Source organism: Mastigoproctus giganteus, chromosome 1 (genome assembly GCF_048544385.1).
Source record: "Mastigoproctus giganteus isolate SK-2022 chromosome 1, ASM4854438v1, whole genome shotgun sequence".
Classification (NCBI taxonomy): Eukaryota; Metazoa; Arthropoda; class Arachnida; order Uropygi; family Thelyphonidae; genus Mastigoproctus; species Mastigoproctus giganteus.
Genome location: NC_143575.1, coordinates 28521474 through 28538494, shown reverse-complemented (window position 1 = coordinate 28538494; position 17021 = coordinate 28521474). Strand labels below are relative to the sequence as shown.

General features: G+C 34.1%; 1 protein-coding gene across 2 annotated transcripts in view; it reads right to left on the bottom strand.

Moving 5' to 3' along the window:
- LOC150090664 (peroxisomal ATPase PEX1-like) overlaps window positions 1-17021 on the bottom strand; it is a 311554-nt gene that overhangs the window by 96422 nt on the left and 198111 nt on the right. For both annotated transcript variants that reach the window (XM_090379348.1, XM_090379356.1), the window contains exons 11-12: window positions 10371-10525; window positions 3185-3356 (exon numbers count right to left, since the gene is read on the bottom strand). In XM_090379348.1, coding sequence (XP_090235474.1) covers window positions 3185-3356; window positions 10371-10525 — 327 coding nt within the window. The remainder of the gene's footprint in view (window positions 1-3184; window positions 3357-10370; window positions 10526-17021) is intronic.

Here is a 17021-nt window from a genome sequence, read left to right as displayed (position 1 = left end):
ATCACTGCATAAAAGTTTGCTTGCAAGTACTGTAAATGCTGCACTCTAAGAAAACTTCTGAAGGTCCTTTTCTCATGGGTATACTTTAATTTTGCTGTTTATGGGCATCTTGGAGAATGTTACCCTAATAAAGACCACAATGCAGCTTACATTAATAATACAATGTATACTTTTTTTCAAAGCAATGCCAAGTTAATAAAATATTTGTTAAGTTAGTGTTTTTGATTGAACCTGAAAGCAGGAATTGTATAACTGTAACCATAATTAAATGAGTAGAGAAAAGAACTCTGTTTTATTATTTACACTGAAAGAAAAGAAAATGAATCACTAACTGCATAGCCCTCTAATATATACGTAACATGCTGTTTGGCCACCGTCTGCTTTTAAAACAGCTTGCATTCTACGTGGAATAGATTCAAGGTTTAAATAACCGTGAACTGCCTTAAGAAGAATATTGGTCCATTCTTTGTGGAGAGATGTTTCAAGCTCTTTGAGTGATGAAAGCAGAGGAAATCTGCTTCTCGTGTTCCTCTCCAAATATGCCCACAGTGGCTCAATGACGTTTAAGTCTGGTGATTGTGCAGGCCATGGGAGATGCTTAGCTTCAGCTTTATGCTCCTCAAACCAAGACTAGACACACATCTGGCTGTGTGTGTATTGGAGCTTTATTATCTTGAAACATGGCATCACTTGTGGGAAACAATGTTTGCATGAGTGAATCTGGTCAGTGAAAATACCAAGGTAATCAGTGGCAGTAATTCACCTGTTCAGGGTGATGACAGGACTTAAAGAATACTAAAATATTGCTGCCCAAACCACTGGCGATTAATCTCTGTTTGACTGTTGGCACAAGACAGGATAATGCACTTCCTTTGGCATTTTGCCAAACGCAAACAGCAAAATGTCTGAATGATGATTTGTCTGAAAATATCGCATATTTCTAATCATCAAATGTCTAGTGTTTGTACTCCTTACATTATTGCATCCCCTTTCCAGCATTACCATCATCAACAAGTGGCAACAGTGGCTCTGCCATAAATTTCAGCTTTATGAAGTTTGTGCTGAACTGTACTGATAGCAACTGGATTGCTGAGACTCAACAATTAAGTTTTTCAGATGTTTTTGAGGCAGTACTTTTATGTTTTCAGGTAACATTCTTTTTTCAGTGTCTGGCAGCCTCTTTCATCCAGGTTCCATTTCCTGTCACAATTTATCCTATCAGATTTTGTTTCTCTATACTTGATGAATGCAGATATCACATTCAATACAGTTACTCTTAAAACATTAAATCGATGGATGCCCCTGCTAAACGTGAACCAACAATTTGACCACTTTGGAATTCAGACAGGTCAGTCAATTTCTTCATGTACCATTTTATATCTCTTTAAATAAACATTAGCTTTTATTCTTTCTTTTACAGTTCTAACTGTAAGGAAAAAGAAAAAAAAAAAAAATTCTGTACCAGGTATATAATGTGTCCTGCTGCTAGCATATTTCACATGCTTTACATTTAAGAGTCATCGGCAGGCATTAAAAACGTTTTAATTTTCGGATATTAATAAAATTCATGGATAATAATATAACAATGTTTTTATTTTATTAATAATAATTACATATCGGTTACTGAAAGTATTGGTCTGTGATGACTAAAGTAGGATATATAATTTTTACATTGAAAAGATTTTAGTTCACAACTAAATGGTTTACGGAAAAGTGGCCCCCCGCATTTCACATCCAGCACATTTCGCCTCGCACATTTTGCCCCCAGTAGATAATGAGTAGACCCCTAAATTTAACTCTAAAGTCCAACTACAGGACCAAAAGAAATAATCAGTCCATATTTATTAAACAGTTTAGACCTTCAAAAATCTAATTTTATGCCAATCCACGTGTAATGGTTTCCTTGCTGCCAGAGGTATGGTGTTTGAAGACAGAAGTCTTGAGCACTCATTGTTGAGACCGCACGGTCTGAACACTACGGTTCTGACAGTGGGGAAGATGTCCCAACTGGTTTGCAAAATTGATATCGCCATCTCAAGAATTATTAGTGAGTTGGACTAGGAGAGTTTGAAAAGAAGCTTCTTATATCTAAAATAAAGGTAATCCCTGTTGATTTATAATATAACAGAATATAGGAATTATCGAGCACTTAATAGCTCTCAATTATCAAATCTATTAAACAGTTTTTAATGTACGATTCTCAGGACGAACTGCTCCCGGGTCGCATGCATGCTTATTTTTTCCACTAGTAACAATCTCCAGTTATTGGCACGTAGCCAGGAGTGGTTTTCTGATGGAACAAGAAGTATGCTGCAATTTCTGCTAGAATCAAAAGAATAGTCCAAGATTTTCAAAATCTTAATGTGATTGATTACCTTAGAGGCATTGCATACAATTTCGAGTTTTAAACAATAATAATGTGCATTTATTCTATGATTGATTACCTTTACCTTTGATTGATTGATTGATTGATTCTATTAAAACAAAATAAATTAGAATTAATAAAAAATTTGGTGTATTATTTACATTTCTGTAACCTATTCATTATCTACTGGGGGTGAAATGTGCTGGGGGCAAAATGCGGGAGACAAAATATGCTGGGGGCAAAATGCGGAGGGCAACTTTTCCGTATCCTGACTAAATACACCATCTATAGTTGTTCCATTACATGTAGTATTTATCAAAAGATCTGACATGTTCAAGTTGAAAATGTTTTCATAAATGTGCAGAACTCTTTTCCAGCCTCAGAGTCTAATTGTAAAGAAAAGAATTACATCCAATCTGAAAACACAAGGTGACTTGAAACCAGATGTGTTTTCAAATTAATGCATTTCCCAGTTTCCAAAAGTTTTTTTTTGTATCTTAAAACCTTAATATTTCTGTTTCTAAATTCCTTAGCTTTCCAGTGATATGCTATATGTCCACATATAGCACATGTGGACATATAGTGAAAGCGGAAGATGACATCGCTTCCGTAATGCTTTTTGCTTGACGGTTTTTTGTTACAAAATTTTTGGAATAATGCTAGTAAAAATGTTTTCAACGTCAAAAAACCCATCACAGAATGTGTTCATTACAAAAACTACTACTTTCATATCAGGTATTTCCATTATTTTATCTGCCCCTGAAGGTTTATACAGTAGAACAAAAGATAAAGTAAGGGAAAATAAAAGAATGCATTTACCAGTTCTTTGCCAAGCAGCATGGGTGGCTCTGTCTATTAGTAGATCCAAATCTTCAGCTACATATCCTTCTGTTTGCGATGATAATTTAGACCAAGAAACAGAATTAAGAGTTTTGTCTGACAGATGAGTTTTAGATAACACTAAGGCTTTCAAAATTTCTTCTCTTTTTTTCTAAAAACGAATTAAATTCTCAAAATGATTATAACAGCTACTGACATAGAAATTAAAAAAATAATGCAATTAGTGCTTCAATAATAAATTTCAAATTTTTCTAACACACAACATATTTATACAAGAATGTATTGTTATGAATATATATTTAAAACATATTAGATAGTATGAATCAGAGCTGTAATACTCAATGTTCTAATAAGAGGAGTTTACCTCAATATAGTACGTAGAACACTTCCGTATGATACCCGCCAGAAATTAAAACGGAAAAAACGAAAAAAATCGAAAACTTACCGGTACATTAGAGTAAAATATAAATAATTAAATAATCAATTGAATACAATTCAAATCAATTTAAAACAATTAAAAATCAAATTAACGCAATTAAAAGAATCCAAAGAAAATATTCAAAATCATTTTGAATATTTTCGTTAGATTCTTTTAATTGCGTTAATTTGATTTTTAATTGTTTTAAATTGATTTGAATTGTATTCAATTGATTATTTAATTATTTATATTTTACTCTAATGTACCGGTAAGTTTTCGATTTTTTTCGTTTTTTCCGTTTTAATTTCTGGAGGGTATCATACGGAAGTGTTCTACGTACTATATTGAGGTCAACTCCTCTTATTATTTTACTAATATTTAAAACATATATATATAAAATTGGCATTCATATCCATATCTGAATAAGTAAACAAGTTGGCAATTTATAGTTAAATAAATCAAAAACTAAAATATATACACAGAGTTTAAAATAATCACACAGGTGTCACAGAAACTATAACTCTTATAATTAAATAGTTTGAAGAATTCAAAATTTCTCTTTTTTTCTGAAAATGAAACTCTCAAAATGAGTATAACAGCTAATCATATGGAATGCAAAAATAAATAAAATAATAAAATAAAATAAAAAATAAAAAATAAATGTAATTATTGCTTTAAATGGCCAAATAATAAATTAAGTTTTTCTAACACAAAACATATTTATACAAGAATGTATTTTTATGAATATATATTTAAAAAATATATAAAAAAAGTTGGCATTCATATCCAGATCTGAATGAAAAAATAAGCTGCCAGTTTATAGTTAAAGAAATCAAAAACTAAATTTTTTTTTTTCCAAACCTAAAATATATAGACAGAGTTTAAAATAATCACAAAAGTGCCACAGAAACTATACCTCTTATAATTAAATAGTTTGATGTTAATTTTTATGCCCAATACTGATTTTCATGTCACAGGAGTTTAAAAAATACATAGAACACAAGAACATCACCATATTTAGCAGTTGTGTGCTAGAAATATGGTCAATTCCAAACAATGTATACTGTACTCTTCCATTCGATCACATGGCTACGGCAGCCCAGATTTCCATGTATAATATTGATTAAAATTGTGTTGCTGTATTCACACTGGAAAAAATAAATGTCACATCAAATCCATAGTTGAGTGTCACATTTGCAATGAGATTATAAGTTTGTAATCAGAGTTCCAAGTTTGGTGCATGTGAGCCAATGTTTTCTTGGATAGTTTGATGGTGCTCTTCTATGACATTTAGAAATGCGTGTGTGTGGGCTTTTATCGTCACAAAGAATTATTTTCTTTTGTTTACTTCATTTTGATTATGCACTCTTGCCTCTCAAAATCAAAAGTCCAGTTCTCTGCAAGCTATCATGAAAATTTCTAGTCTAAAAGGCAGATTGAAGTTTTTAAAGAGAACAGAAAATTCATTCCTGTTTTCTGCTTCTGAGAGCAGATATACACTAATCAGACACCTCACATATACACTAACAGAACTCCCCTTTTGTGTAAAAAGTTCCAGTTTCTACAAATGTGCTTTATGGACATTATTTTCATTTCTCAAGGAGTTGAGCAATGTTAAATGAAGTTGGACATTGGTAATAATTTTTTAAAAATTATTTTAATTTCTCAGATGTATCAAAATATTTTTGTAGCAAGTTGATAATTGATTTTCCTCATGATTTTTCCTTATTTTTGCAAAAATATAGTGGTACTTAACTGATATCTAGAAAATGACTCCTTCCGTATACAATTGTATATAATTGTATAATTCACAATTAAAAAGGTATTGGAACGATTGGAGATCATGTCTGAAGTAAACTCTTCTTAAAAGTGCTTAAACACAACTAGACAAAGCTTTAATAAAGAGTAACACTTGCTTTATGTTAAATTTGGCTATCTCTTTATTCTACATAAACTGTACAAAAAAACAGAAGAGAAAAAAAAAAAAAAAAACACATTTCAAACCACACATACTAGCCCTTCATCAATGCAATTGCAGTAAAATTAGATTCACAATTAGTAAAAGAAACCATACTTGCTCCACTTATGAAAGAAATATTCCCAGAAGTCCTTTGCTTATATATTTATAGTTGGGAGGTATTTACAGACATATTTATCCCATAATTGATTTCTCAGTATCTCTCAGTACTTTGTTCACAATGTTAAATTAATACACCAACCGTTTAAATTAACATAGTTTAATATTTACAAAAACAATGGATATTATAAAATAATCTATTTACAATGACTGACTTACTATACATTATAATAAAATAAAATGCAATAAAATAAAATAAGTAAAAAGTTAAAATACAATAAAATATAAATACTTAAAAGCATTAAAATTGTGCAGTTGTAGCTTTCGGGGCGCCTGCCTCCTTTCTCAACAACACAGCACATTAAGCTACACATCCTTAAGTATCAGGTTCATGGCACACGTGGTTGACCAAGCACATGAGCAGTATATTCTTCGTGTGTACCAGAACCGGAAGCAACTCGGGGACGTGGAAGGCAGAAACGCTCATCTTTTGCGAGGATTACAGCCTCAAAGAGGGGGTGAAGCCAAACACCCCTATCTCTATTCATAGTATTATTTTCAGATGAACCAATCCACAAGCTCTCGAGCCACTTGCGGTCCCAGAATTTATGCGCCCGATCAAGGATGTGTTGCTTAATGTATTGTGTTGTTGAGAAAGGAGGCAGGCACCCCCAAAAGCTACAATTGCACAGTTTTAACGCTTTTAAGTATTTATATTTTATTGTATTTTAACTTTTTACTTTTATTTTATTTTATTATAATGTATAGTAAGTCATTCATTGTAAATAGATTATTTTATAATATCCATTATTTTTGTAAATATTAAACTATGTTAATTTAAACGGTTGGTGTATCAATTTAACATTGTGAACATGAACTTTCCCAACCTTAGAGGCCTTTCTGAAGAATTAATTACTTTGTCTACAATTAAGGAAATGGATAGATTATATCAGCATTTTCCAAACTTTTTAGTCACAGAACAATTTTCATCTCACAATATACTTGCAGAACACATATATATTAATGGAATACAAGTTTAGAGGGAGCCAAAGAACTGCTTGTTAATATTTTATTACATACAACACTGTGAATTATGAGCATCTTTATTTCCAACACATGTAAAGCTGAAATCCAATAACTGTCATCATACTTGCATTTTGGTCATTTATTAGTTGGTTCCTGTTTTTTCACTTTCGATTTTTGGGGAATAAAAGGCTGTGATTGTTCACCCTCACTTTGAAGTGTGAGGATATTGTGTTCGTTTTCATCGACCACAGTTGCAATATTAGAACTGCTTGCTTCTCGTTTTAAAGTTCCTTTTTTAAAATCACAAATCTATGGTCATTTATTTTAGTAATAATATTTCGAAATACTGATAATTATCAAAAAAAAATTATACAAGGAAGTGAGTTTTGTTATGATATCGATTCACTTCTTCTCTCCTTCAACCTGTATACTCCAGGCTAAATCGCATACGAATAGCATATTGGATCACTACATTGCTAATTTTTCGTAGATGTCATTACCTCTATGTATACTTCTCTGTGCCCTCCAAAATAAAGTGTTCCGCAGTCTATTTGATTATTAGTCAATGCTAGTATATTAATAACATGAAAAAAAAAAAAAAAAAAGTTAAAAACTATAATGATACAAAGTGATGTACGCTACAAATACGCAAAATTCATATATTTTATTTTATTTTTTTAATTATTAATTACAATTTTTCACAGAAAACTTGTTCACACCTCATGGAACACTAGTGTTCTGCTGAACACAGTTTGGGAAATGCAGGATTATATAAAGTCCCATAAAAGATGCATCTTGGCAAGTACAGATCAACAAGAACAGTTTCAACAGTCATAATATAATAGTCAAAATGCTGATTTAGGACATCCTCTGCTATCCAAGATTCCAAAACTTTCTCAAAAACTTGGAAAAAATTGGGAGAAGTGATGTTCATCACAGTTCTTCTAGAGGAGACTACTGTAGAAGGTATCATGAGTTGATTATTCCAGACACTGTCTGATGCCAGGACAACTTACACAATTGTAGAACAATTCAGAGACTACTGATTATTCCTGAACCCAATGTATTGGCATTGTCATTTGAGATGTGAATTTACATTGAGAGACAGTTGAACTAAGACTAAACCCCCCAAGATGTAGATTCAAGACTTGTTTATTGTTATGCCTCTGCTTTATTTGAAATTGCTTAATTAGTCTAGACACAAAAAACTTCAGTGAATCGTTTATGTTATGTACTCATCCTTACCACGAATTTTAATGTTAAGTTAATGGCCCTGTCCTAGGTACTTTGCTCAAGCTCCAGAGAAGTGTCTATATAGTAATAGGATGTATGTGTAAGATATCCTATAAGCAGTACTCTAACTTTACTTCTGGTTTTGATTTTAAACTGTCCACAGCGATCTGTACTCCGGAAGGCATATGCTTCAATGTGATTTTTATTTAATTCAGGCAGTTTCTTCTTAAATGTATATAAACCAATATTTATCTTATAAACCAATGTTTTGGTGTCTCTGCTAATAAGCTATTGGCAGAAGTACTAAAACTTTGGTTTACAGGATTAATGTGATTGTGGGTAGCAACTATTTATTTTATTTCTGAATAACTTCTCCAAATGAATATCTATTTTATAAACATAGAGCAAATTTGGTTTCTCTCTCCTGATACTGAAGTTCCCAACCCATGTGATGTTCTATAAATTGCATATTTCGACGAAATTAGAAAAAAGGAATGCGACATTAGTGTGAGACTAAACAGACTTCCTAGTTTACAATGCCTGGGAACAAATAATTTTAGTAGTGAAGATAACTGAGATGACATCATTGTCATTACCATCTACAATACACAACATCCTGTTTTTTGTTTGTTTTGTTATTTGGTTTTTAGGAGCATTAGCAACTAAGGCCATATTGCTCCAGGAATATGCGGTGGCCATTCCCTTGACCTTTCCGCATTCGGTGGTGACGAGCTCGAACCCCGGTCTAATCAAGAAGACAACATCCTGAGGTCAGGGTGAATCATTCAGACTTAAGTGATTCCTCTCACTGACATTCTCCAGTAGCTATTATGGTCTGCAAAATCAATGCACCAACCAATGATTAATCCTTATGGAATTTGACTACCTTTCTTCTTCCCTCCCTATCTTGCAACTGCATGTACCTAGTCTCCATTTATTATTCAGTATCTGACATGTAGCTGCACCATATAAATATCCATTACTTTGTTTTGCATCCTGATGTGATGGGATGGCTGTTATGACTACTGATTTTAATGTTTTGTATGTGCATAATTCAGCTGATTAAGCTACTGTACCAGGAACAGGAAGGAACTGTGAGAATGAACATGGGAAACACAGACTTTTTCACAACAGGTAAGGGTGTCAGGCAGGGCTGTATTTTGTCACCTCACCTTTTTAATCTTTATGCCGAAGATATCATGCATGAAACTTTGGATGATTTAGAGACTGGCATCAAAATTGGAGGACTGAAGATAAACAACCTTCATTATGCAGATGATACTGTACTAATTTGTAATTCTAAGGATCATCTTAAAGAAACTTTGAGAAGAGTATGTGAAGTAAGCCCACTCCGTAGCCGAGTGGGCAGGAGCGGGAGTGCAGTAGCACACGCTCTTTGAGTAGACCGGGGTTCAAGCCTCTGACTGCTGAATACGGTCGATCTGCCAACCCGCACTGGACCAGCGTGGCAGATTATGGTCTATTTCCCTCAGCATAAATTGTTGAGGAGGCTTCCATCCTGCAGTGGGTTGATAATGGCTGCACTTTACTTTTTTTTTTTTTTATGTGAAGTAAGAAAAAAGGATTGTTTCGGAACGTGTGTAAAACTAAAATTATTGTGATTGGTGATAATCTAGGTTCCAGTAAAGCGAAGGTTAATGAGCAAGATATCGAAGAAGTTGATGAATTTGATTGTTTAGGGTCAAGAATAAATAAAAATAGTGACTGCCCAAACGATGTAAAGAGACGACAGGCAATTGCTAAAACGTTGGTCGCTGATCTGATAAAATTATAGAGAGATCTGCCACTAAAGATGAAACTGAGAATCATTGATTCATTAATTTTTCCAGTTGCCATGTATGGATGTGAAGGATGGAATCTGAAAATAGTTGATAGGAAGAAAATTGAGGCATTTGAAATGTGGTGTTACAGGAGAATACTGGGCATTTCTTACTTGGATCGAAGAACAAATGAGTGAGTATTGAATAAAATTGGCAGGCCTAAAATTCTTCTTCATAGCATCAACAAAAGATAACTCAAGTTTTTTGGTCATATGGTAAGAAGGGAAAACTTTCTGTTGAAGGATATAATGGAAGGAAAAACCGAGGGGAAGAGGTGCAGAGGAAGACCTGCAACTAGGTGGAAGGATGGGATCAGTGAATTTCTGGACATGACATTTTGCGATGCTGCTCGCATAGCACATGATCGATGCAGTTGGAAGAATTTGTTGGTGGCCACAACAGCTCCTCAGGGAGCTGTGACTGGAAGATGTGCATATCATTTTAATTGACATGCACATAATTGATATTTCCATATTATAGAAAAATTAATAATCTAGAGAACATTGCTGTCATTTAACTAATTAGTTATAAGTTCCTTAGTAGCAGAAAAAAATATACAGTAGAACTTACACTATCAGGTGGAAGAATTTCAATTATATTCTGAAAGGCATGCCTTCCTCTGGTAGATGTAAGAGAGGAATGGAGCATCTGATAGGATTTAGCTGTTGTCAAAATGGCAACCCTAGCATTGGCATTACTGATAGTATTCAAAATATCAAGGAAAGCTGGAAGCATAAGTAATGAAGAACAGTATTTTCATTCATTTAAATTGTTAATAATACGTGTATTAATCATTCAAAAATAATCAAGAAACAAAATTTATAAGTTTAATAACATTTTGTTATATATACTTTTATTGCATTTTAAATAAAATGAATACATTCAAGCATTGCACTTTCACTACACTACCAAAATTATTTAGAATACACAAGAAGTTATTAAAAAAGGATTTTTAATTCAAAATCCTAATACATAGTAGGTCCCCTTTTTGTCTCTATGCCAGCTTCAACCTTTATAAGCATATTTTCTATAAACCTGATGGGTATCAGTCATAACTGGTTTCCATCCTCTAGAAAAGCAGTTGCTAGAGTTGGTAAATCTGCATTCCAATTTTTCCTATGGGTGTTTTAATAGGGTTGAGGTCAAACTATCTGATGTTATTTTGTCAACAAGCCAGTCCTGTACGACCCTTGCTTTATGAAATGGAGTGTTGTGCTAATGCTGACAGTGCCCATTTCTGTGTTACTGCAACAGTGTAGGACAATTGTGTGGGAAGCACAGAAGTATACAAAACATCAAATTACATTACACATTTCAATATTTGTATAAGAATAAGAGAAATTTACACCTCGATATGATATGTAGAACACTTCCATAGTACTCTCCAGAAAGGGAAAATATGGATACCAAGTTATTAAATTTTCTAAATTTCATGCGTACTCGGGACTCAAATAAAATCTAATTTAACATCTATCGTAAACCAACAAACACCGGTATGCTTTTGCATTATAACAGCTATCACCCATTCACCTACAAAAGGTCTATTATCTTTAATAAATTTCACAATGCCTATAAATATTCAATGAGAGAATCTGCTCTAGCCTCAAGAAATACATATATTTACAATCAGATTCTTAAACAGGGGTCCCCCCCCCCCTTGCTACTATAAACTGAATCAGGGTACAAAAGGATAGGATACAAAAAACTATACCAACCAACCAACCAACAATGGCAGCATCAAAAGATACTTTATTTCTGTCCCATACGTTGAACAGTGGCACAAACAACTTAACACATTCTTTAAAGATACCGAATTTAAGATTGCGACCAGACCAATACGGAAATTATACACTATACTGAGCAATCGCCCAGTCCTTTCTTCTTTTGTAACACAAATAAATGCCCTGGTATAAAACACTTATTGCGGTGATTGTGACTTGTCTTACGAAGGATCTACATGATTTCCTCTGATTTTTCGGGTTAAACAGCACACGTCCTCATGTCATGCTTCTCGTTCAGCAGCACCAGAATTAGCCTTTCATGCTGTTAATGAAAAACATATATTTTTATTCAACGATGCCAAAATACTTAGTGTCCAACATAATTATACAAGACTAATTGCAGAAACCGTCGAAATTAAAATACATGAGAATTCTATTAATGTTCACCGGCCATATCTAATCTCTGATTTGTGGTCTTTTACGTGCATGCACAAAGATTAATAATCTCTAAGATTCATACTCACACACTCGGTAATTTTCATTCCTGTGATCACAATATACGGTTGAAAAGCGTGTCAGCTTCAGGAAGGAAAATAGTTTTTAAAATATACGTTAAATGTTTTTTTTTATTATTTTTAAAATTGTGTTCAATTGATTTTATAATTGTTTTCAATTTATTTTTTTATGTAATCATTTTGTGTTAATGTTTTGTTCATTTTAATTTCTGGAGATTATCATATGGAAGTGTTCTATATATCACATTGAGCTAAATTTCTCTTATTCGTATACAAATATTGAAATCAATGTAGAATGTATTGAGCATCATAGCTCTGGTTTATACTATCATATTCACATTTTAAACTCTTATTCACTATTTCATTCACTTCCTTCCTCTCCAAGCATAACCTATCAATGCACACAATTATGGGGGATTTTTTGAACAGATTAGTGCAAAATTGCATTAGATTAACACTAAAATACTCGGCCTAAAGTTACCACATTTATTTCCTAAAATACTGCCTTCAAAACAACATTGTTCCAAAGTTTGCCAGGGTAAATTTAAATCATAAAATTTCAGGCATAAAGCAACTAGCACTTGCCACCACGCAATATAGTTAAACTTTCTTTAAAATCTCGGTATTCTAACAAACAAAAATACCTTTCCCAGGTTAGGAAACTTTGCGACAAATTAAAAAATTATCTACACCAAAATGATTGGTCTGTATTGAAGGCCTCCATAGATTTGAGACGTGAAGCACAGGCCACAGAAATAAAAAACAGACACGTTAACAAATTGAATACATTATCAGGCGTATCAGGACAGGTTGATATGAGTTCAAACACACTGTCACGAGCTTTGCACTAAGTGCATACGAGTTCATTGATGATCCCCCCCACATGCGTATAATGTGTTAATGCACAATCAGAATGTTTCAGCTAGTTCTTGAACATCCCTTTGCCCAACGTACAATGTTCCTACATATCAACAGGTTACAAATCTTTCCTCATATACGCTATTGCAGTACCAGATTTCACTTTTTATCCAAGGGATTAGATTATAATTTACCACCTCACAAGCTACCTAAAAAAACAGTTCATAATAGATATTTAATTTGGACTTTGTAATGTTCCACAAAAAGATTTATTTATTCAACAAGTTAACCAAGTGGTGAATAACATAAAAGAAACGTGACTTCCTAAGTTGAATAGACATGAAAGTTTAGCTTTAGCATTAGTAGAGGTACATGATACAAAAAGCAAGCTTATATGGCATCAGCCAAAAAAAAAAAAAACTCTTTCCCATTTCACTGATCCATTCATTCCAAATGTTTGTCTAGTTCTGCCTCGAATTTGTTTAAGCTATCAAATTCCAGAACAACAGATGGAAGTTTGTTCCAGCAATCAACTATCTGCTGGCTAAAGGCAAACTTCCACACACATCTATTCTACAACTGTCTTTTCTCAGTTTGAATCTATGCCCCCCCCCCCCTCCCAGGTTTGTAATCTGAGCAAGAGGAAGATTCCCATCAGCATTAAGCCTGCTCAATCCATTTGCGGCCTTATACACCTTAATCAGATTGCCTCGCAGGTGCCTTGTCTCCAGAAGCTGCAATTTGCAGAACTTAAGCCTTTCTTCATAAGCGCACCTAGGGCTTACAATACCGGTCAAAATCTTAATACTGGCATTTCGGTATTTTTAATTTATGAAACCGGGATACCGGTATTCCAAAAACAAACGTTTTTCTCAATCAATTTTGATGACAATTAAAGTACTGTAATTACTTGAATTCATGTTTTAAATAAACTTTTATTGCAATAATAAATATTCTGAAAAAAATCGTTAAAATACAGTTATTGTTTAGTGATGTTTAAGCATCCACACTACCTGTCCGAATAAAGTGAGCTCTTAAGAAACATAAGCAATCAATGGTATGTTCATTTAAAATGGATCTAATTTTGGTACATACAGCATTTGACTAGTGGCAGAAAACGCCCATTCGGATTCTATTCTGGTACTATTGTACTGAGATAATTGTAGATGATCGCAGTCCATATTTTCTAGGCTTTGAACTTTTTTAGCAAAAATAGTTAAGTATTTCATTAATTTCCGACTCAAGTTCATCTTTTAAAATCTCACTGGAGTCAGGCAACTTCTTATTTTCGGAAAGAATTTGTGGAACACTGATGTTCTGTTCCATGTTGGTCTTCCATGGTTGAATTATGTTCATCATTTTCTGAAGGAGAAAGATGTTTTGTTAAGCGAAGTATAATTTTCACTATAGTATCTTTACAGAGTCTCGGAGAGAGCAAAGAGTAGGGATAAGGAATAAAGAAGAGAGCAAAGAGTGGAATTAAGGAATTCTTCACATATATAAATGCAAAGAACAAAAGGACAAATCAAATTGGACCCTTATGTAATGGATGTCGATTAGTATTAGATAATGAAAGTTGCAGATGAACTCAACAGTTACTTTTAATCGATATTTACATAAAAAAAACCTTTGTGTCAATGAGATATTATGGAAGTGAAGTTGAAAAAAATGTAATTACTGATGTTGAAATTTCAAATGATTATTTAATGAGAACTTTTGTACCTACAGGCAAGTAAGGCTCCTTGTGGTTGATGGCATATACCCTATAATCTTAAAGGAGGTGGCAAGTGAGTGCATTGAACCATTAAGGCTAGTTATGAGAGCATCACTGGAGAGGAGAGATTCTGTTGGATTGGTGTAAATTGGAACATAAAGGCGGTTATAGGAGTGTAATAGGAAATTACTGACCGGCCAGTCTAACTTCAGTAGTAGGGAAAATCATGGAGGCAATGATCAAGGGTGGGATTCAGGATCATTTAGATGGAAATGGAATTCTGTAGGATACACAGCATGGTTTTGTAAAGGGAAAATCATGTTTAACAAATCTGGTTAGCCATTTTGACAGGTCACTCGTGAGCTGGATTTAGGGAATAATTTCGACATTGTTTATTTGGATTTCAGCAAAGCATTTGACCCAGTCCCACATGAGTGGTTACTGTATACGTTGGAGCAGGCTGGAATCATAGGGAAAATCCTTAGATGGATAGCACGATGGCTTGAGGGCACCAGGCAGAGGGTTGTGATAAATGGTTATTCCTCAGATTGGGTTAATGTAAGTAGTGGGGTTCCCCAAGGATCAAGTATTGGGACCACTGTTGTTTTTGATTATCTTAAATGACATCCATGAAGGGATGGAGGGCGTGAGGTATAAACTTGCACATGATGTAAAGATCAGTAGAGTAGTTAATGATCGCCGCCAAGCAGAGCTTCTTCAGAGTGACCTAGATAGACTTCCGGGGTGGTCAGAAAAGTGGCAGCTATGCTTTAATTCAGCAAAATGCAGCAAGGCCTTACACCTGGGGAACAGCAACCCCAAAATAACTTATACACTTGGTGGAGTTGAACTAAAGTCAGAAGTGGAGGAACAGGACTTAGGAGTTACGATACAGTCAGACAAGAAGTTGTCCGAGAATTGTGGACAGGTTGCAATGTTGATGGTATCCTATCGATGATTTATCGAACATTTGCAAGTAGAGATAAAGTCATAATCACATAAAGGTGATTTTATAACCTTTATGTGATTAAATTATAAACAATTATTTTTTTAAAATTAGTACCGAAAAACCGGTATTTTTTTGTATCAATACCGCTATTTCAATACTGGAAAAAAATGACGGGGATCCTGGTATTGTAAGCCCTAAGCGCCCCCCCCCCCCCCCTGTTCCCTTCACCAGTCTTGTTGCCCTTCTCTCTACTCGTACTGGCAACTCTACATCCTTCCTAAAATGAGGCTTCCAGACCACATGAACTTCGGGAAAATAAAGACATTATTATTCAGAGAGCAGATAAAGGAGATACAGTTATATACAAAAATAATTGTATAAATAAGTTAGATTCAATTATATTGGATACCTCCACTTATTTTGAAGTAGACCTGGCACTTTTTACCAATTTGGTCAATCGGTACAATAAAATGTATCAAAAAAAAAAAGACTACATTACTACATCTCAGTTAAAGGAACTGAAGGCCAGAACATACAATATTCCAGCACTTTTCAGTCAGGTAAAATTGCACAAGACCGGTTTTCCTATCCAGCTCATTGTTTCTTACAGAAATGCCCAATCAAAGTGGACGCGGACAAGCCTGCATACATAAGGGCTCTTCCACGTGCTGGATGTTATTTCATTATATACGAATGTAAATGTTGAATACACATTAGATATACTTTGGGATATGTTAAATAATAACTCTATACTGATTAATTATATGAAGCTTCCCATTAAAGAAACCTTTCACTCAATTTAACATTTTTATATGAAGGAAACTATACCAACTTTCGAGACAAAGTATACAAAAAATTTTTGGTTTGCCAATGGGATGAAGTCTAAGTAGATTAATATTGCTGGTCTATCCCTCATTGATTGAGCACATACATTTGACACCTTTTCTACCCTGTATCACATAACATAGTGATCGAAGTTTGCAGATGATACAAAGGTTGGCAGGGTTGTTAATGACAGTAATGGCAGTGTGCTACTGCAACAGGAACTAGAAAATTTGGGCAGATGGGCTCAGATGTGGCAACTGAAGTTGAACTTTCACAAATGCAAAGTACTGCATATGGGTAGAAGTAACCCCAGAGAAACGTACCAACTGTGTAGTACTACACTTAAATGTAGTAGAAAATGAAAAAGACCTGGGAGTAATTGTGCAGTCAGATAAAAGTTTTCTGAGCAATGCAGACAGGCTGCCAGGGCAGGTTATGGGGTTTTGTCAATGATATATAGGAATTTTGCTAGCAGGAAAAGGAGGTGATTGTCCCTCTGTATTAGACAATGGTCAGGCCACGCCTTGAGTACTGCATAAGGCCTGGAGGCCTCATTTTAGGAAGAATGAGGATTTGCTTGAGGATTTACAGAGAAGGGCAACAAGATTGGTGAGGGGAATGAAGGGATTCTCTTACCAA